The 20,318-nt window shown below is 44.2% G+C and overlaps 1 protein-coding gene across 1 annotated transcript; it reads left to right on the top strand.

Moving 5' to 3' along the window:
- Window positions 1-1,465: 1,465 nt before the first annotated feature.
- LOC148136855 (profilin-2-like) lies at window positions 1,466-18,689 on the top strand. Its single transcript, XM_087982943.1, has 3 exons — window positions 1,466-1,656; window positions 8,488-8,677; window positions 18,434-18,689. Exons 1-3 carry the CDS (start codon window positions 1,531-1,533, stop codon window positions 18,532-18,534), a joined length of 417 nt encoding a protein of 138 aa, XP_087839069.1. The 5' UTR covers window positions 1,466-1,530; the 3' UTR covers window positions 18,535-18,689.
- The last annotated feature ends 1,629 nt before the right edge of the window (window positions 18,690-20,318 follow it).

Below are 20,318 nucleotides of genomic sequence, written 5' to 3'. Positions count from 1 at the left end.
GTTCTCCCTCGTTACTGCCCTTCCATCAGTACACCCTCGTTACTGCCCTTCCATCACTACTCCCTCGTTACTGCCCTTCAATCACTACTCCCTCGTTAATGCCCTTCCATCGGTACACCCTCGTTACTGCCCTTCCATCAGTACTCCCTCGTTACTGCCCTTCAATCACTACTCCCTCGTTACTGCCCTTCCCTCAATGCTCCCTCATTTCTGACCTTCCTTCAGTCCTCTCTCGATACTGCCCTTCTATCAGAGATCCCTCGATATGACCTTCCATCAGTGCTCCCTCGTTACTGCCCCTCCATGAATGCTCCCTCGGTACTGCCCTTCCATCAGTGCTCCCTCGGTACTGCCCCTCCATCAGTGCTCCCTCGGTACTGCCCTTCCATCAATTTCAAGGCAAGACAACTAGGAGGGAAATGAGGAGAAACTTCTTTACTCAAAGAGATGTTAGGATTTGAAATATGTTGCCTGGGAGAGTGGTGGATACATTCAGGAGATTTGTATGTTCTCCACGTGTCTGTGTGGGTTTTCTCCCATAGTTCAAAGATGTGCAGGGTAGGTGGATTGGCTATGCTAAACTACCCACAGTGTTTAGGGATGTGTTGCCCAGTACAGAACTACAGGAAGACAGTCGAAAATGTTTACAATCTGATGTACATGTACCTTGGTCAAATCTTGGATACAAAAGAGGATTAAAAGAAAAAGTAGTGGCATTACTTAAAGTGTCTAAAAAAAGTTATAAATGAGATGGTTATAACACAGTTAAAGGAGGATTGACATTACAGTCCGGTAAAGAGTTGCAAACAGCAACATCTCAGTACCTTGTAGGGTAGGTGTGTTAACCATATGGAGAAAGTGTGGCGCTGGAAAAGTTCCAGCAGGTTAGGGAACACCCGAGGAACAAGAGAGTCCAAAAAGGGGGGTTCAGCCTGAAACGCCCACTCCGTTGCCGAGTTAACCCTGGGGAAAGGGCAGGTTTCCAGGGGATGGCGCGGGCGGGGTGCTGTTCCGGAGCTACAGCGTGGACTCGATGGGCCGAATGGCCTGTTTCCGCATTGTGTGGATTCGGTGGAAAACTAAAGCAGATGGTGGTGACTGGGTGGAACGTGGGTACATCTCAGATACCAGTAAAACTTTTAATGGTCGTTTCTAGAGGAAAACTCAGCTAAAACCGGGTCGCCTCGCCCAGGCTTTTGTTCTGTCGTTTTCTGAAGTTTCAAAGGGGGGGAAAACCGCCAAAAAAAAAAGCTGCTGGCGGTTTTTTTTTATTTCTCTCTTTTCTCTGGCAGAAAGCTCCAACCCAGCCTTTTAAGGCAAAACAGGAACTGGTTTAGAAATTTGCGGCGATGGGGAAGATGTAGATTTGGGGGGGGGGGCGGCTGAGCATTGAGTGGCTGTTGCCCGGTCACTGGAGGCGGGGTGTACCAACCCACTGCATTGATATACCGCCCAGGAGGACAGCACTCCGTGCAGTGACGGTGAGGCTTTCTCGGGTGTTGTTTATGAGTGATTGCTGCTCCGGTAAAAATGAGTTGGATGCAATATGTGAACACTCTGATGAACGCTACAGGCGTGGCGGATGTGGCTATCATCGGGATTGCGTGTAAAAGTATTTGGGCTGCCACCGAGAACGGCAATTTTAACAACATCACGGTAATCTCACCCTGAACTTTCCGGGACTGACTGGGGGGGGGGTGGGGCTCAGGGTTCTACCGAAACCTCTCTTCATCCACCACCCCCCTTCCCCAAATACCTTTTATCCCCCCCTACCCCACCCCTCACTGTCTTTCTTCCCCCACCCTCCCCTCTCCGCGTGCCTGTCGCTTCCCTACGCCCCCCCCCGTGTCTCCCTTTCCCCCCCCCCCCCCCGTATGTCTCTGTGTCTCTCTCTCTCTCCCTCCCTCCCCCCGAGGTACTTCCTGGTTCTGAGTGCCCGGCTCTGGGTGGAGGCTGTGCCCCGCCCGTGGTTGGGTGGGGGAGGGGAGTGAATCCATCTCCCTTTCCCCACCCCCGGGGGGATTCAAGTGTCGGCCCCAGGTCGCACTCCGGCTCCGCTAAAACTTCCTTTCACTCTCTCCCTGCCCGTGGCGAATCGGCTGCCCCGCAGGGCCAGCACGGGGTGGGGGGGCCGAAGGGCTGACTGGCCGCCTGCTGGCGCTGGGAGGCGAGCAAGCGTCACTCTGATGCGGTTTCATTCCTGAGCCGTCTCCTGGGACTCGGAGAGTGTGCTGGGGACGAAGGAGGCCTCTTTGTCTTCACGATGGAAAGGCAGCTGTAGCATAGACAGTTATTTAGTGTAAAAAGCCTGGTCAAAACTTTCGACCAAATTATTCAGTTTTATGAAGCTACTTACAATGCTACCATACTGTCTAATCATTTCAAATGTGGTCACATCTGGTTCTTTTATGCAGCTCCAGGCTGCTCATACATGGTATTTCAATTTCCTTTCAAATATGAACTATTAAACACCACATTAGTGTATAAAGATTTGAAATTAATGTAACTTTTTAAACTTTTTTTTTTCTCTTCAGTTTGTTTGATGGATGTGGGTGTTCCTGACCAGACCTTTTGTGGGCAGTTTTGCACTTTCTTGAAAGTGAGTCACCAGTAGACAGGATAGAGAAGGAGGCACTTGCTATGCCAGCCTTTATTGGTCAGTGCATTACATATAGGAGTTGTGAGGTCATGTTGCAGCTGTGCCGGACACTACTTTTTTGGAATGTTGTGTGCAGTTCTGGTCTCCCTCTTATAGGTAAGATGATGTGAGACTTGAAAGAGTTCAGAAAAGATTTGTGTGGTTGTTACTTGGTTTGAGCTGTAGGGAGAGGTTGAATAGGCTGGGGCTGTTTATTTTTCCCCTAGAATGTCTGAAGCTGCAGGCTGACCTTTTTTAGAGATCCCAAGTATGGATAGGTAGGAAAGCAAAGGCCCTTTTTCCCGAAGGTAGCAAAGGTTTAGGGTGAGAGGAAAAAGACTAAGTTGCATCAGGACAGTTTTTTCAAACAGGGTGGTGCATGTATGGAATGAGCTGCTAGAGGAAGTGGTGGAGGCTGGTACAATTACAGCACTTAAAAGGCAGCTGAATGGGTATATGAACAGGAAGGGTTTCGAGGGATATAGGCCCAATGCTAGCAAATCTGACTCTATTAATTTTAGGATATCTGGTCTGTATGGACAAATTGGTCCAAAGAGTCTGTTTGTGCTGTATAACTCTGACATAGATGGGCAGGAGGCTGAAAAAACACATGTCTGATTACAGCCTCATGAGCAATCCACAAATACTGACGCACAATCAGATTGTTTTTTGAGTCAGCGGGTGGTGCATGTGCTGGAACAGGGTTCAGACAGATGTTAGCCAATGGGACTGGATCAAATCAGGATATCCAGTCAGTGTGGACTAGTTGGACTGAGTCTATTGCTCTACAATATAACTCTTAAGACTCTCTCTCTTTCTTGAAGTGTTGGCTCTTTGTTCAGTGTTTTGTGCTGCTGCTACCAGCTAACTGCTTGCTTTTGGCTGGTGCAGCTGCCTTGACTTTTCGCAGCTGCTTATGAATTATTTTTTTTCCCCCTCTAATCGAATCCTGTACTTTCAGGGGATTGCCAGTTTCACCCTTGAGGGATGTCACTTGCTTTTCAGTGCTCAGGTCAGCAGCTGTGACCTTTGTTTCCTGTGGCTTGAGGGATAAGTGGTACAATCTTGATTAAAACTAGTGTTTTGAATTTCTTCAGACGCAGAGGAACAGATTTAATGTTCAGAATTATTGACCAAGTAATTGGTTACGATCCAAAATAGTCTTGCTAAATTATCCTTTTCGAAGGTGAGTTGGACGGGGGTTGGCAGATTAACTACTCTTTCCCCTTCTGTTCTCCATAAAAGACCAATTAATGTGGTGACCAAAATTGCACACTACCAGAAGGACGTGGAAGCTTTGGAGAGAGTGCAGAGAAGGTTCACCAGGGTGTTGCCTGGTCTTGGCGCTGGATCTGAGAATCTTCTAAAGACTAGGATTGTTTTTTCACTGGAAACATGGCGGTGAGAGGAGAGGTGGTGGAAGCAGGCACGTTGGTGATATTTTAAGAGGCATCTGTATGATTATGTGACTAGAAGGGAATAAAGGGATAGGGACCAAATAAGGACAGAAGGTTTGTTTGATTTCAGTTTAGTTAGGGCATGATGGTTGGCATAGGTTTGAAGGTCCAAAGCGGTGGTTTCTGTGCTGTATTTCTTTGTTTTTTTTTTTAGTAACTTGTGCAGTTCTGGTAGCCCTGCTATAGGAAGGATATTACTAAATTGGTGAGGGTTCAGAAAAGATTTACCAGGAATAGAGGGTTTGAATTAGAAAGATAGGCTGGTTCACTTTCTACTGGAGTGTAAGAGGTTGAAGGGTGACCTTTTCTCGAGGTTTTTAAAATCGAGTGGAGAGGTAAATAGCAAAAGTCTTACTCCCTAGGATTGGGGAGTTCAAAGGGTAGCATAGTGGTTAGCAGCTGCTGCCGCCTCTCAGCACCAGGGACGCAGATTCACTTCCACCCTCAGAAGACTATGGAGTTTGCACAGACATTCTCCCTGTGAGTGTATTGGTTTCCTCCAGGTGCTCGGGTATCCTCCCACAGATCATAGATGTGGTCTGATTCTGCTGTATGCCTCCATGACTGCTTTCTGTGTTCCTCTGAAAAAGAGGATTTGCTGATCTTGAGGATTGACTGACTGGGAGCATTCTTGACTCTTGTGATCACAAACCTGGAATGCATAGATATTGGGGTGGGGGAGGGGTAAACTGTCAACTACTTTATCATACCTGGCACACAAAAGACAGATGTGGTTGGAGGTCAGGCTTCCTGCACCTTGGATGCTGCCTGACCTGCTGCGTGTTTCCAGCACCATGCTAATCTTGTGGTTGGAGGGTCAGTCACCTCAGCTCCAGGCCATCTCTGCAGGAGTCCCTTGGGGGAGTGTCCTCGGCCCAACCATCTTCAGCTGCTTCATCAATGACCTTCCCTCCATCAGAAGGTCTGAAGTGAGGTTGTTAGTTGGTGATGGTGCTGAACGTTGCATAATACATGACTCTTCAGATATTAAAGCAGTTCACTGTCAAATGCGGCAAGACCTGGACAATATCCAGCCTTTAGCTGGCAAGTAGCAAGTAAATGCTCACCCATGTATGCCAGACAATGACCATCACCAATAAGAGACAAAACCCATTGTCCCCTGGCATTCAATAATATTTACCATCACTGAATTCCCCCACTATCAACATTCTGGGGGTTATCATTGACCAGAAACTCGACAGGAGTCACTACATAAACATTGTTTACAAGAGCAGGTCAGACAGTAGTGATACTGCAGCAAGTAATGTACCTCCTGACTTTCCAAAGCCTATCCCGCCATCAACACTCCACACATCAGGAGTGTGATGGGGCACTTCCCATTTGCCCCTGGATGGGGTCAGCTCCAACAACACTCCAGAAGCTCAACACCATTCTGAACAAAGCAGCCTCTTCTTGAATAGCACCACATCCACTCCCTCTACCACTGACACTTGGTAGGAACATTGTACCATCTACAAGATGCACTGCAGGCATTCAAAGATTAGATCACTTAATGTGGAAACAGGCCCTGCGACCCAACAAGTCCACACCGACCCGTTGAAGTGTAACTCACCCAGACCATCCCCCCCCCCCCCCCCCCCCAAACCTAACACTATGGGCAATTTAGCATAGCCAATTCACCTAACCTGCACATCTTTGGATTGTGGGAGGAAACTGGAGAAAACCCACATGGACATGGGGAGAATGTGCAAACTCCACACAGTCGTCTGAGGTGGGCATTGAACCCGGGTCTCTGTGCTAACCACTGTGCCACCATGCCGCCCAGACAGCACTTCCAAACCTACAACCACTTCCATGTGGAAGTACAAAGACAGCAGACACATGGGGACATCACTACCTTCAAGTTTCCCTCCAAGCCACACTCCATCTCGACTTGGAAATATATTGCTGGGTCAAAATCCTGGAATTCCCTTTCTCTTAAGGTCTACCTGCAGCAGTTCAAGAAGGCAGCTCCCCACTAAATGGTGACCCCACCAGCAACGTCCACATCCCACAAAATTTAATTAGCATTCTCTAGCTGCTTAAAGTTGCTGTAGTCTCAACCATAGGGGTGCTCCTTAATCAAACAGGTAGGTGACTGGTCGTGAGTTTAATTTTAGGGGAGACTGCCTTTGGTCAGGGGAGAGGTTGAGAAGGTGGGACCTCTGGAGATTTCGGTCAATCCGGTTTTGAAGTAGTCCTGATATCTTGCACTTGATGTTATCCGAGCTTTCTTTCTTTGTGAGATCCCAGCATGATTTGTACAAGAGCCTCTATATGACTGACTGACTGCCAAAGTCACCTGATCTGACTCATTGTGCTCTAGAACCTGGATAAGATGCCATTTCCTGAAAATGACTGGGCCTGTCTGAATTAGAGGCCCAGAGTTGGGGGAGGCTGTGGGCTGGCAGTTTTCTTTGGATGGGTTAGGGGTGTAGTTGGACAGAATTGGCCGATTTGGAAATGGAGTTGGAGGCTGCATCCAAAGTTTAATGGAAGGCTGGATAAGGGGCTGCTGGAGGAGTGCAGAGGTAAATGCTGCAGTTTACACAGATGTCCGAAATATCATGTTGATATGAACGAGGAGGAAACAATCGAATAGTCATTGAAGCTCCAGGGGCTGGTTCTGTTCTTGTCATCCCTTTTCCTTGCTATGGTCTTTCTGCCAATGTTTTTAAATCTACCATTTTCATCCTCTCTCACCTTGATTTAATAACGCTTCTTAGATCTGTGTTCCTGTAGATTCTGGCCTCCTGCATGTTTCTGATGCCCATCACCCCTTAATTCAGTGTCTGTGCCTTGGCTCTAAACTCTGCCCCACTCTCTTTCTAAAACAAAAGACATTCCTTGAAGCTGTGATCTGAACCAAAGCTTTCCCTGTCTTAATGGTCTCCTCTCTTTAGTTTTGGTGATCTTTGTTCCAGTACTGTTTCTTCACACTTTTTTTTTTTTAAAACAATACCTTTTTTCCCTTTTTTAAAAAAACTGAATTTTCAGGTCCACCTGAAATGGCAGATGGAGTTTAACTTAGGTAAATGTGAGGTGCTGCATTTTGGGAAAGCAAATCTTAACAGGGCTTAATGGTAAGGTCCTGGGGAGTGTTGCTGAACAAAGCGACCTTGGAGTGCAGGTTCATAGCTCCTTGAAAGTGGACTCGCAGGTAGATAGGATAGTGAAGAAGGCTAGGTTAAAAACAAGGACTGCAGATGCTGGAAACCAGAGTCTAGATTAGTGTGGTGTTGGAAAAGCACAGCAGGTCAGGCAGCATCCAAGGAGGAGGAAAATCGACATTTTGGGCAAAAGCCCTTCAGGAATAGAGCACGTTTGGTATGCTTTCCTTTATTGTCCAGTATGGAGTACAGGAGTTGGGAGGTCATGTTGCAGGTGTACCAGGAATTTGGTTAGGCCACTTTTGGAACACTGTGCAGTTCAGGTCTCCTTCTGATCAGAGGATGTTGTGAAACTTGAAAGGGCTCAGAAAAGATTTATAAAGATGTTGCCAGGGTGGGAAGATTTCAGCGATAGGGAGAGGCTGAACAGGCTGGGGCTGTTTTCCCTGGAGCATCAGAGGCTGAGGGGTGATCTTGGATCTTGTAGAGGTTTATATTTTAAACAAAAAATCATGAGGGGATAAACAGGTAAGATGTTCCGCCTGGGGTGGGGGAGTCTAGAACTAGAGGGCATGGGTTAAGGGGAAAGATCTAAAAGACCTAAGGGACAACATTTTCACACAGGGTGGTACATGTATGGAATGAGCTGCCAGAGGATATGGTGGAGGCTGGTACAATTGCAACATTTAAGAGGCATTTGGATGGGTATATGAATAGGAAGGGTTTGGAGGGATATGGGCCAAGGACTGGCAAATGGGATTAGATTGGGATATTTGGGTAGCATGGAAGAACTGGAGTGGTGGGTCTGTTTCTGTGCTGGGGAATGTAGCTGGGAATGTGATATGTTTTGGCAGGGGGGAGGGAGGAGGAGAGAGGAAAGAGGAGGTAGATAAAGATGATAGGGTGGGAAGGAAAATGGTTAGGTCAAGAGGGTGGTGCTGGGTTGGAGGCTTGGGACTGGCATAATGTGGGGGGAGGGGAAATGAGGAAACTGTTGAAATCCAAATTGATCCCACGTGGTTGGAGGGTCCCAAGGTGGAATATGAGGTGTCCTTTCTCCAGGTGGTTAAAGTGTGGCAATAGAGGAGGCCCAAGACCTGCATGCCCTTGACAGAGGGGGAGTTGAAGTGTTTGGCCACAGGGTGGTGGGGTTGGTTGGTGCGGGTATCCCAGAGATGTTCTCTGAAATGATCTGCAAGTTATTCAGTCGGTCCTGGTAACTGCTATTTACTAAGTATTCCTCTTGTTAAATTAAATTCTCTTTTTATTTAATGTGTTTCAGTGTGCACAAGTTACAGCATTGCTGGGTGATCTTCAAGTTTTACAGCAGAATGGATTAGGGCTGGGGAATAAAAAATATACTTTTGTTACGGCTGAATGTGAACAAAACTCTGCTAATGAATGGAAGTGGATAACCATATCTGCCAAGGGGGACTTGAAAGTCAGTGCAGTAATTCACAGAACACAAACAGGTAAGTTCTGAACACTGTTTCTTTGTTTAGATTTCTGAAGGGTTTCACTTTTTAAATTTTTTTTTGAAGAATTATGCTGTAACTTGTAGCAAATGGGCAATCCTTTTGTGACGATGTAGACCCTTGAATATTCATTCCTAAAGTTTATTTAAAATGTTGTATGATTGACTGACTGACTGTATGGGGAATTATGGCAGTCACCAGAACCTTAACACCTCATTTAAAATAGTCTGAGTCCTGGCTGTGACTTATGATCTTCCTGACAGTATTACTGAGACTAGCATTTATTGACATCTCTTTATTGTCTTTAAGGAGTTGATGAGATTCCACTCTGTATCACTGCAGTGTGCGCACTGTATGGTTTACCTTAGCTGTTCCCTCCTTTTGACTTTGTTCATCCAATCCCACAATGTGAGATCCAGTGGTATGCTTCCATGTGTATGCATTGCTGTCATTTGATACATTAAAGACTCTTTTATTCACTTCATGGAAAAGCATCTGTCTATATCCTCCAGAGTCTAATGTGACGAAGGTGCACATTAATGTGAAATGTTCATGGCTGCTAATGCCAAAATTCACTTGTGGGTCTGATTCTAATTTATTAAGCAGAAAAGTATTTCGACCAATTCTGGAGCCATTTGGTCCAACTGATATGGGAAAAATAGACTATAGGAGACTGGGTGAAAGTGTAACATGTGAAAGTTGGTGAGCTCAGTATGGCTTCTACTAGAAATTGTTGGAAAAGCTCAGCAGGTCTCGCTGCATCTGGGAAGTGAAATCAACCATCAGTGTTAACGTTTCGGCTCTAGTGACCCTTCATCAGAACTGAGGAAGGGGTGCTGGATCCAAAAAGTTAACTGACTTCTCTTCACGATGCTACCAGACCAGCTGAGCTTGATCAGCAACTTGATTTACAGCATCTGCAGTTCTCTTGAGTTCCATCAGGACTGTTTGGCTCTTGACCTCATTATCTTGGTTCAACCACACAGTTGAATTTAAGATGTTGTTGTAACCTCTAACAAGGAAATGCTTGACTGACCAGGCAAAGCACAGCTTCAGCATGGGACAATTATGTTCAATAATCATCTCCAGCCAGTGAATCTACCAGTGTTTCCTTAGCATTGCAGAAACCCCTGGTCCTGATATGCAGGCTGCTATGAACCAGAAACTGAACTGGATTAACAAGTGCTTTTGGCTAAAAGGGCAAGCTAGAAATTCTGTAGCCAGTATCTCCTGACTTCCCAAGGGCTGTTAGCTACCTCGCAGTCGGTGTGCTGGAATACACTCTGGATGTCTGTAGCAATGCTCAAAGCTTGACGTCATCTGAGATCGGCTCTTTTGGTTGGTGCCCCATCCATCATTTTCAATATTTTCCTCACTCCCTTCACTGTATGAACTTTGTAGATAGTATACATTGTAGAAACCAATGAGACTTTGCTGAACCCTGTCTGACCTATAATCACCATTTTATTATTTTTTTTAAATCCAGATGGATGAGGGCAACTGTTACCAGGTAACTCCACCAGCTGTAAGCTTCCCTCCAAGCCATTTGCCACCTTGACATTGAATTAATTGATTCTTAATTGTTACCAGTTTAAAAATCTTGATCACCTTCCTTAACACCGCTTGAGTGGATTGTAGTGGTTCACAAAGGCTGTTTACTGTCACTGTTTCAGCATGACAAAACTTGTCTAGATCACAAGTAGTTCTTATGGGGGGCTGTCACTTTTCAAATAATGACTGGGTATAATTTTAGATCAGTTTTAAATCACAATTGAAATGTGAAGTTTATTCAAGGAAGAGCTACTATGTATCCTTGATAGGTATATACTTATCAGGCAGGGAGGTAGTTGTCAAGAGAGGGAGCCATGGTTTACTAAAGAAGTTGAAGCTCTTGTCAAGAGGAAGAAGGCAGCTTATGTGAGGATGAGATGTGCTCAGTTAAGGGGCTTGAGAGTTAAGTTAGCCAGAGACGATCGAAAGAGAGGGCTAAGAGGAGCCAGAAGGGGACATGAGAAGTTGTTGTCAGATAGGATCAAGGAAAACTCCAAGACTGCCTTATTAGGAAAAAAGAATGACTAGAGTAAGATTAGGGCCAATCAAAGATAGTAGTGGAAAGTTGTGTGGGGATTCTGAGGACATGGGAAGCACTTAATGAATACTTCTGCTTTTTCCAATGTGAATACTGACAAAATATTAGTGAGCATATGGAGATAGAGGCTACAAGATTAGATGGGATTGAGGTTGACCGAGAAGGCTTTAGCAACTTTGGAAGATCTAAAAATAGATGAGACTCCTGGACTGGTTGGGGTTTATCCTACTATCTAAATGGAGTCCGGTAAAAGGGAAGTACAATGAGATACTCTTGTACAGCAGCCAATGAAAGCAAGCATGCAGGTACAGCAAGCAGTGAAGAAAGCTAATGGCATGCTGGCCTTTTAAGGGCTTTTAAATGTCCATTGGACATCCATATGGATAATGGTGTAGGTTAGATTACATTAGATTACATTACAGTGTGGAAACAGGCCCTTCGGCCCAACAAGTCCACACCAACCCGCATACCACCCAGACCCATACTCCTACATTTACCCCTTCACCTAACACTATGGGCAATTTAGCATGGCCAATTCACCTAACCTGCACATTTTTGGATTGTGGGAGGAAACCCACGCAGACACGGGGAGAATGCGCAAACTCCACACAGTCGCCTGAGGTGGGAAATGAACCCAGGTCTCTGGCGCTGTGAGGCAGCAGTGCTAACCACTGTGCTGCCCAGATGGGCATCAGATTATTTTCACAGGCTGGCTCAACATTGAGGGCTGTAATGTTTAGGTCCTAATATGAAGGCTCCATTCAGAAGTGGTCAGGTCTAGTGTGCCCTGAAATATTTTTAGTGGGGTTTCCTGTGGTACAGTGATAGTGTACTTATTCTGGGCTAGAAGGTCTGGTTTCACATTCTACCTGATTCAGAAATGTGGACCGTCCTGAACAGGCTGCCTTTAGAGAATATCTATTGAGGAATTCACCCTCCAGAGAAATCCTGGAGTTGGGGTGACTGTCCTCTAAATTCCACCGTTGCTGCTTGGCGATGGGTAAGACTCCAATCAGTGGAGAAATTCCCCTGTGCAATGCCACTGATTCCCATGTTACCAGAACTTTGTCAAGGGACAGTCGCTTTCATCCTTCCTTTTAAAGGTTGAATTTGTGGGGTGAGGGTGCTAGTGGTGGACTAACATTTATTGCTCCTGGTAGCACTGAGCCTTTCCACAACATTGCTGATTGAGTATAGACTTTGACAGTAATACACTGGCTTGAATTTGCCCTGATTTTTTTGTGGAGGACATGCCTGTAGCAGAACAGCTAGCTGTGGGACACAGACAACTGTTTGGTAATGTCACTGGACCATTCTGGGGTTCAGTCTGTGATCGAGGGACATGGGTTTCCAAGACCTGCCAGTGAACCAGATTTGAATTTAAATTAAAATAAATCTGGAATTGAAAGCTGACCTTGTCATAATTGTGACCAGAGCATTTTGCAATGTTGTCATCTTCCTGAGAAAAGACACAATCTGCTGACCTTGGCTAGTCTGGCCTGTGGTTAAATTTTAGGTATTTTAATGAACCTGTTATGGCTTCACTAGAGCAGGTGGAACCTCAGTCTGGTTCCTCCTGCCTTGTGCGGGGGCACTATCACTGCACCATAACTCTTCTCTACCCAAGAGTCCCAGTTGCCCTCTGAAATGTCAATTCCAGCAGCTTGAGCTGTGGTTTTTTAGATATTGTGCGAAGGGTCTTCAATTGGCCAAACGTTTGCTTCGGAGATGCTGGGGAGCTCTTAGAGGTGGCTGGTATGGATCATTCATGTGGCCCTTCTGGTCAAATACCTGCACAGGTAGCCTTCATTCTTGCTCGTGCACTGATTGCTATCCTGGGCTCCTATCCATATTGAGGGTGAGCTCTTTGTAGAGTTTCACTGTGTAGATTTTTCTTAACCAGTCCTCCACCATACTCGACTCGATGGAAACGGGCTGCGCAGATTAGATCTGATCTTTGGTAGAATCATAGAATCCCTACAGGGCAGAAAGAGGCCATTCAGCCCATTGGGTCACTACTGACCCTCACTGCATCCTACCCAAGTCCAGCGTGGCTAATCTACCATCTTCTGACTCCTGTAAGGAAACAAGAGCACCCAGAGGGAACCCCCACATACTGGGCAAACTCCACACACCAAGTTTTAAAAATTACACAACACCAGGTGATTTGGAAACAAGCTTTTGAAGCACTGCTTCTTCATCAGGTGGTTGTGGAGCAGGATCATGAGACACTGCAATCCTGTTGCTATGAATTCTGTCATGGAATGTCATATTAAACAAACTAATTTTAGATTGACCATGTTAGCTTCAGTTCCTTATGGAAATCAGATTCTGTAACCCCCACTCTAGAAATAGAATCCATTTGACCTAACATTGGGGCACAGACAGATTTTAACCTCACACCTTCAATGCATTATCTGAGCTGAGAGGGCACCTATTGTTAGAAACTATCTCGAGCATGTAACTTCTGGGATTTACATATGAAGGCACGTCTTAGATTCTGCTCCACAACTATCTGATGAAGAAGCAACACTTAAACTAGTGATTCTGAATAAACCTGTTGGACTATAGTGTTGTGATTTTTTAACTTTATACACCCCAAAGTCCAACACTGGCTCCTCCAAATCATGTCCACATACCAAGTCACTCCAAGCTAGAATTAAACCTGGGTCCCATGCACTGAGACAGCAGGGCTAACCACTGAGTGCCATGTTATCCGCCTCTGTTTGGCATCTGGGACACATGTACTTCTGTGTAGCTTCAAGTTGACACCTCCTTGTTACATCTGGTGCTGCTCTCCCTCCAGTCAACCCCCTGCCTGGACTGGGCAAAATCAATTGTAGGGCTCCTATCCTGCTATCAACAATCACTACTTTTATGCTCGACTCTTTCTTTCTGATGGCAGAAGTTATTTATATTTTCCTTTTTGGACTTTATCTAGAATCAATGTTTTAAAAACCTCCATGACATCCATTCTTTTTCCAAAGTAAACAAATATTCCTCTCTCTGACCTGTTTTGTCTGTCTGTCCATCCATCATCTAGTTATATAATTAACAGCATATTTGCTAAACTACAGGCCTGAAGAGACAGTATGGATTTTTTTTTTTAAAAAAAGCAAATCACACCAGACAAACTTACTGCAATTCAAGGCTGCAGTTTCTTAAGACTTTCCAAATCCTTTTTTGACGCGGTCCCACATGAGATTGGTGTGTAAAACTAAAGCACATGGGATTGGGGTGATAGGAAACTAGTTAGCAGGGTGAAGCTGGAGAATCTTCCATTTACAGGTGACAAAACTTTTAGTGGGGGTAAAGAGGATGCAATCTTGCTTCAATTTATTTACATTAGTGAGGTTATTAACTTTGGGAGCAAACTGGAAGAGCTGAAAATGTGTTGCTGGAAAAGCGCAGCAGATTATAAGGAATCTTGAAGAAGGGCTCATGCCCGAGACGTCGATTCTCCTGCTCCTTGGATGCTGCCTGACCTGCTGCGCTTTTCCAACAACACATTTTCAGCTCTGATCGCCAGCATCTGCAGTCCTCACTTTCTCAGCAAACTGGAAGACCCATTATTACAACTGGCTATAAAGTGGATGGGGAAGGTTACCTGGATACCCTCACTTGTGAAAGTAAGCATGTGCAGGTGCAGCAGACGATGACCACACGGTCTAGTGGCCTTCTTGGCAAGAGGATTCCAGGACAGGAACCTTATACAGGGCATTGGGGAGGCTATACCTGGAGTATTGTGGCCTCCTTTTTATCTGAGGGATGGAGTTCTGGTTAAGGGAGGAATGCAACAAAGACTTGGCTGATGGATTTCAGAGTTAGTGGGACTGTCTTTCAGCTTCTGTTTCTTAATATTCCTTTAATATTATCACTGCCTATTCCTTTGCCCATCCTAATGTATCACACTTTCTTTCTATCCAGATTGGCATTTCCTATGCCACTGTTGAAGGCTTAGGATGTAGGAGCAGAAGTAAGCCATCGCAGCAATTGAGTCTGCTTTTCCTGGCTGATCCAATAGCTCCAGTTGCTGCCATCTTCTCCAGGATCCTTGCTTTTTTTTTAAAATTCATCTCTGCCTTGAGCATGCATCCCCTCAGTAGCCCTTTGTGGTAAACAATTTCACATGTTCACTCCCCTCTGAGAATAAATTCCTCCTTTTTATCTCTCTCAAATGGCTGACACCTACGTCTGAGATTATAACCCTCTGGTCCAGACTCTCCCACAAGGGGAAACAACCTCTCCACATCTCCCTGTCAAGTCCCTTCTGAATCTTGTTTCAGAAAAGTCACCTCAATTTTTCTAAACCCCGATGGGTACAGGCCCAACCTACTCACTGTCTCATTGTAAGACAGTTCCTGGTATCAGCCCAAATGAACCTTCTTTATACTAATTCCGCTATCAGTATAACTCAGTATTCCAGCTGATGTCAGACTAGCACCAGGTAGTCTTAGCAAAACCTCTTTTTTTATGCTCTTCCATCTGATAAAGGTTAGCTACACTAATTACAGTGAAACAGCATCACCACTGCTGTCCCCATAGTGGCTAACTAATAGAACAATCCTGTATCCACACTAACATCCTCGCCCCAACACAATGAGCTTTTTAACTTGTGTAGAATTTGGAGAGATACCACACATGGAGATACAAATATTACATGCACTAGTCCGCTGTCTTCAATCCTGCTTATCACTGTTCCAAACAATTCAAGCAAGTCAGTCAGGTTTTTTCCCCTTCATGATGCCATGTGCACCACTTGGGTTTTTGTGGAATTTGAAATGCTGAGATTTCATCCTTTCTAAGACTTTTTGCCCAGCTGACTTGTCCACTTTTTTTTTAAACAGAATGTAAAACATATACCTGACTTTTTTTGGTATCAAATTTTTATTGTGCCTCTACATTTAAGCCACTTCATCACTATTCCAAATCAGGCACTCACCTGGCTTTACAGAATCCCACCAGAAGGGAGCTTTGTTCTAAAAAAAGCCCTTGTAGGCTTTTTTGTATTTTTGGTTCCAGCTTGTCAAATGTTCCTCAGATCACCAGTTTTTACTGACCAGTCTGCCAAATTCTGACCAGTCGGAATGGTGTAGAATCTGGAAAGGTTTCTGTTGATAGATGATGACTAATTTCACTCCCCACTATTACAGCGTAGTACAGGCCCTTCATCCCCATGATAGTTCCACAGTTCAGCACAACAGTCTGAAGCCCATCTATCCTACACTATTCCATTATCATCCATAGTTTATCCAATTATTATTTAAATGCCCTTTTCAAGTTGGCGAGTCTACTACTGTTGTAGGCAGTGCATTCCATGCCCCGACTACTGAGTTTAAAAAAAAAAATGACCTCTGTCTCATATCTATCACCCCTCCATTTTTAAAGCTTTGTCCCCTTGTGCTAGCCATCACTAAGGAAAAAAGACTCTCACCACCTGATATAATCCTCTGATTATCTTGTATGTCTCAATTAAGTCTCTTCCCAATCTTCTTTTCTCTAATGAAAGCAGCCTCCAGTCCCTCAGCCTTGTAAGGCCTGTCCTCCATACCAGACAACATCTGGTAAATCTCCTCTGAACCAAAGCTTCCACATCCTTCCTATAATCCAGTGACCAGAGCTGTAGGCAATACTCCAAGTGCAGCCACACCAGAGTTTTGTACAGCTGCAACATGTCCTTGTGGCTCTGAAACTTGATCCCTCTACCAATAAAAGCTATCCCACTATATGCCACCTTAACCCTATCAATCTGGGTGGCGACTTTCAGGGATCTAATGACATAGACATCTCTCTGTTCATCTACACTACCAAGAATCTTGCCAATGGCCCAGTACCCTGCATTACTGTTGCTCCTTCCAATGTGCATCACCTCACTTTTTTCTGCATTAAACTCTATTTGCTACCTCTCAACCAAGCTCTGCAGCTTATTCATGTCCATCTGTAACCTGGAGGAGGAGGGCGAGATGGAAAATGGCAAATCTGTTATCTCAGTTGTAAGGAAGGTGAATCTGTTATCAACAATGTGGTGTGGATGTTTCACAAAGGCAAAATTGGACTATCAAAATGGGTTTAGGAAAAGGAAACTAATGTTTGACAAAGGAAATCCGGTAGATGTGTTGTATTTGGTTGTTCCGAAGGGTCTCATTGAGGCCTCTGCTGCAGATTGTAATTATAAATTATACACATCGGGTCCTGTCTTATTATAAGACTGAGATGAGGAGAAACCTTTTCTTTCTTAATATTAGTTCTGGTCTGGAAGCACTGCCTGGAAATGTGGTGGATGCACTTATAAGGGCATTGGATGATCTGGGTAGAAGTGATTGGCACTGGACAATACAATTGGAGGAGGCCTGATGGACAGAATGTCCTCCTTCTGTATCAATGCTTCCATGATTTTGTGGATTTTCTTCACAGAATGGTGAATCGTTTGCAGTCTGGGGACTGTGGAAGTCTGATTTGTGTTGAAGTCAGAAATTTAATAGTAAATAGAAGCCTGGATGTTGAGGGGTATGGAGATGATCTGCCACAATCTAGTTGGAATGAGTTGAATGGCTTCCTATTTCCTGTGTTCCTAATAAAAGGGTGGAAGTGGGGGTTTTTTCAGTTGAGAAATTCTGGATGACCACTTGCAGAGTATTAGGTTCAGAGAGTACCCATCTCTCTGTAGATGGGCCTTGTTGTGAGGTGGCAGGTGTTTGGAAAGAATGAAAAGTCTAAGGGTAGACTAGACTTATTTTCTCTTTTGGGTATGAAAGATTTCAGGGGTACTTTTTTAATTGTGGTGTTGGAGGTTGAAGGATTAAGATCTGGAAAGATAGACTACTTGAAGACACAGTTCAAGAAATCAGCGCAGTAGAAATATGAGAAAAATCCTGAGGGTTGAGTTTCAATAGGGTCATGGTGGAGGGGCTTACAAATAAGGGAAGATATTAAACATGGATTTTGTTTAACTTGTATGGAACCCACCTTACAAAACACTAAAGAACTGCAGATGCTGAAAATCTAAAATCGAAACCAAATCAGATTGCTGGAAAAAACACACTCTGGACTGGCAGTATCAATCCAGAGAAAGCAGATTTTAATGTTTGGGTAGAGTGACCCTTCCTCAATGCATATCTATTCTTCCAAAACTAAGTCCCCTCTTTATTCGAAAACAAAACCTCCCCAGTTAGTTAAACCGCCCTGGGTGGGCACAGTAGCAAAATCTCTGTCCATCAACAGAAACCTATCAAAATTAACTCCAGACATGGATTGGAGTAATGATGCATCCTGACCAGTGTGGTGAGCGTTTTACTTTCACAATTTGTTTGACTTTAGTTTGAATGAAGATGGAATAGAAACTTTACAGAAGCATTCCTCTTCCCCTCTTTGAAAAAGGGATCACTAATAATCACTATCCTTCACTTTAGGTTATATTTTGGAAGTCTTGAGAATTTCAGTCATAGTTCTAACACCACTTAACTTTTTTGCTATGGTTAAGGCAAAGGATAGGCAGGTCAGATGCCCCACTCTCTTTCTTTGAGAGGTTTGGCACCTGCACTGATTATTGTTTGTTTTACAGCTGGTATCACTTTTACTCTGGAAAAATGTGACCTGTGGTTTTGTCTTTAAAGATTGAGAGCACCAGCTTTATGTCCTAATCTTGTGCTTTTTTTTCCTCTCAGCACTAATCCTCATAGAAGCTGCAAACACGGATCTGAAAGGACCCCAGTTACTTGATAATCTTCAACAAACAGTTACTCACCTGGTTGCTAACAATGTCTAATTGTGAAGTTTCTATTTGGTGTGTGCTGGTCGATCTCACTGTTGCCACTGGGAGATGAAGATTCTGTGTTCTCTCGAGTGTACTGAGTTTTGCAGGCAAAATGTATGTTATTGATGTAATTTGCTATAATTAAATGTAAAATCTTGTTCCCATTATGTTCACTTTTGTACCCTTTATTACTGCCTTAATAACAGTTTAGTTTTTTTCTAAATTGCAATTGAATAAAGCTAAATCTCGAGCATGAACAATTGCTTTCACTCTAGTCTAATAGTAGTTTAAAGATGGCAAATGAGATGCTGTGATCTCACTTGATGTCAGGTCTTGCACCATGGCACCTGTGATGCCCTCCTGCATCAAGTTTGCAATGCCTCAATATAACCAGCTGTTGTTCCACAGGGGTCAGTATTGGGGCCGCTGTTTGTAATATACGTAAATGATCTGGAAGAGGGCACTGTTGGTATGATCAGCAAGTTTGCAGATAACACGTAGATTTAGTGGAGTGGCAAAAAGCATAAGGGACTGTCGGAGGATACAGATAGTCTGGAGAGTTGGGCAGAAAAGTGGCAGATGGCTTTCAATCCAGACAAATGTGAGGTGATGCATTTAGGCAAGTCTAATTCTAGAGGAAATTATACAATGAATGGAAGAGCCTTGGGAAAAGGATTCAGTAATGAGAGGTCATGCTTTCAAGGTGAGAGGTGGAAAGTTTAAGAGGGATACACACAGCAAGTACTCACTGAGGGTGATAGGCATTTGGAACACGTTGCTGGTAGAGGCAGGCACGGTAGATTCACTAAGATGCATCTGTCCAGATGCATGAGTAGGTGGGGAGCAGAGGGATACAGATGCTTAGGAATGGACTGACAGTTTTAAACAGTGGATTTGGATAGGCTCAGACTTGGGCTGTAAATTTTCTTTGTTCTATTAATCTTTGTGTGTTCACACACTGCATTTACTTTTTTGTTTGCAAATTACATTAAACCTCTGACATTTTGTTCTTGGTTTTTTTTTGAGCTGAAATAGTTTCTCCCTGTCTGCTCTGCTGAGACCTCCTCAGGATTTTGAAAACCCTTTTGGCTGCCTTCTCAGAGTCATAAAACATGGAAACAGACCCTGCATTCCAACTCCTCCATACCGACTAAGTTTCCCAAACGAAACTAAGTCCATTTGCCTATGTTTAGCCCATACCCATCTAAACTTTTCCTATTTACATACCTGTCCAAATGTCTTTTAAATGTTTCAACTGTACCTGCATCCACCACTTTCTCTATCGGTTCAAACCACCCTGTGTGTTGCCTCTCTGGTCCCTTTTTAAATCTTTCTCCTTTTCCCCTACCTTAGGGAAAAGGCTTGCTATTTACCTCATCATGACATGATAAACCATAGCAATTAAAACTGAGGAAATCTGTTCTGCTTTTTACCATCCATCCTCCAATGGCAGTGTTTCCATGCTATAACCTTGTTGGAAGTCTCTGCACTCTCCAGTGTGTTCAGTCAGGTCTCTCTGCTCCTTTTTACAGAAATACACTTCTACATGTTAGCCATGTTCTTTCTATCAAAATGTGTCACTTTGCATTCTATTCACCCACTTCACCAATTTTTGGAGCTCTACACTGTCTTCGCAGTTTACAATTGTTCCAAGATTTCTGTTGTCTTCAAACTTCAGAACTGTCTCCTACAGACTGATCATCAATTTTCATATTTCAGGAAAAATGAAGATCCCAATATTGATCACCTGGAGAAATCTGAACCCATTTAACTATTACCATTTTCCCTGTACTAAA

Source organism: Chiloscyllium plagiosum, unplaced genomic scaffold (assembly GCF_037043375.1).
Source record: "Chiloscyllium plagiosum isolate Xiang-an unplaced genomic scaffold, Cpla_swu_hap1 HiC_scaffold_44, whole genome shotgun sequence".
Lineage (NCBI taxonomy): Eukaryota > Metazoa > Chordata > Chondrichthyes > Orectolobiformes > Hemiscylliidae > Chiloscyllium > Chiloscyllium plagiosum.
Note: the sequence above shows the minus strand (reverse complement) of the source record. Positions and strands in the feature narration are given on the sequence as shown.

What these genes read in the sequence shown, in the direction of transcription:
- LOC148136855 (XM_087982943.1), top strand. Translation starts at nt 1,531, where the DNA reads ATGAGTTGGATGCAATATGTGAACACTCTGATGAACGCTACAGGCGTG. An exon ending in GCAATTTTAACAACATCACG is followed by an intron (nt 1,657 to 8,487) that starts GTAATCTCACCC and finishes AATGTGTTTCAG; the next exon opens with TGTGCACAAGTTACAGCATT. An exon ending in AATTCACAGAACACAAACAG is followed by an intron (nt 8,678 to 18,433) that starts GTAAGTTCTGAA and finishes TTTTCCTCTCAG; the next exon opens with CACTAATCCTCATAGAAGCT.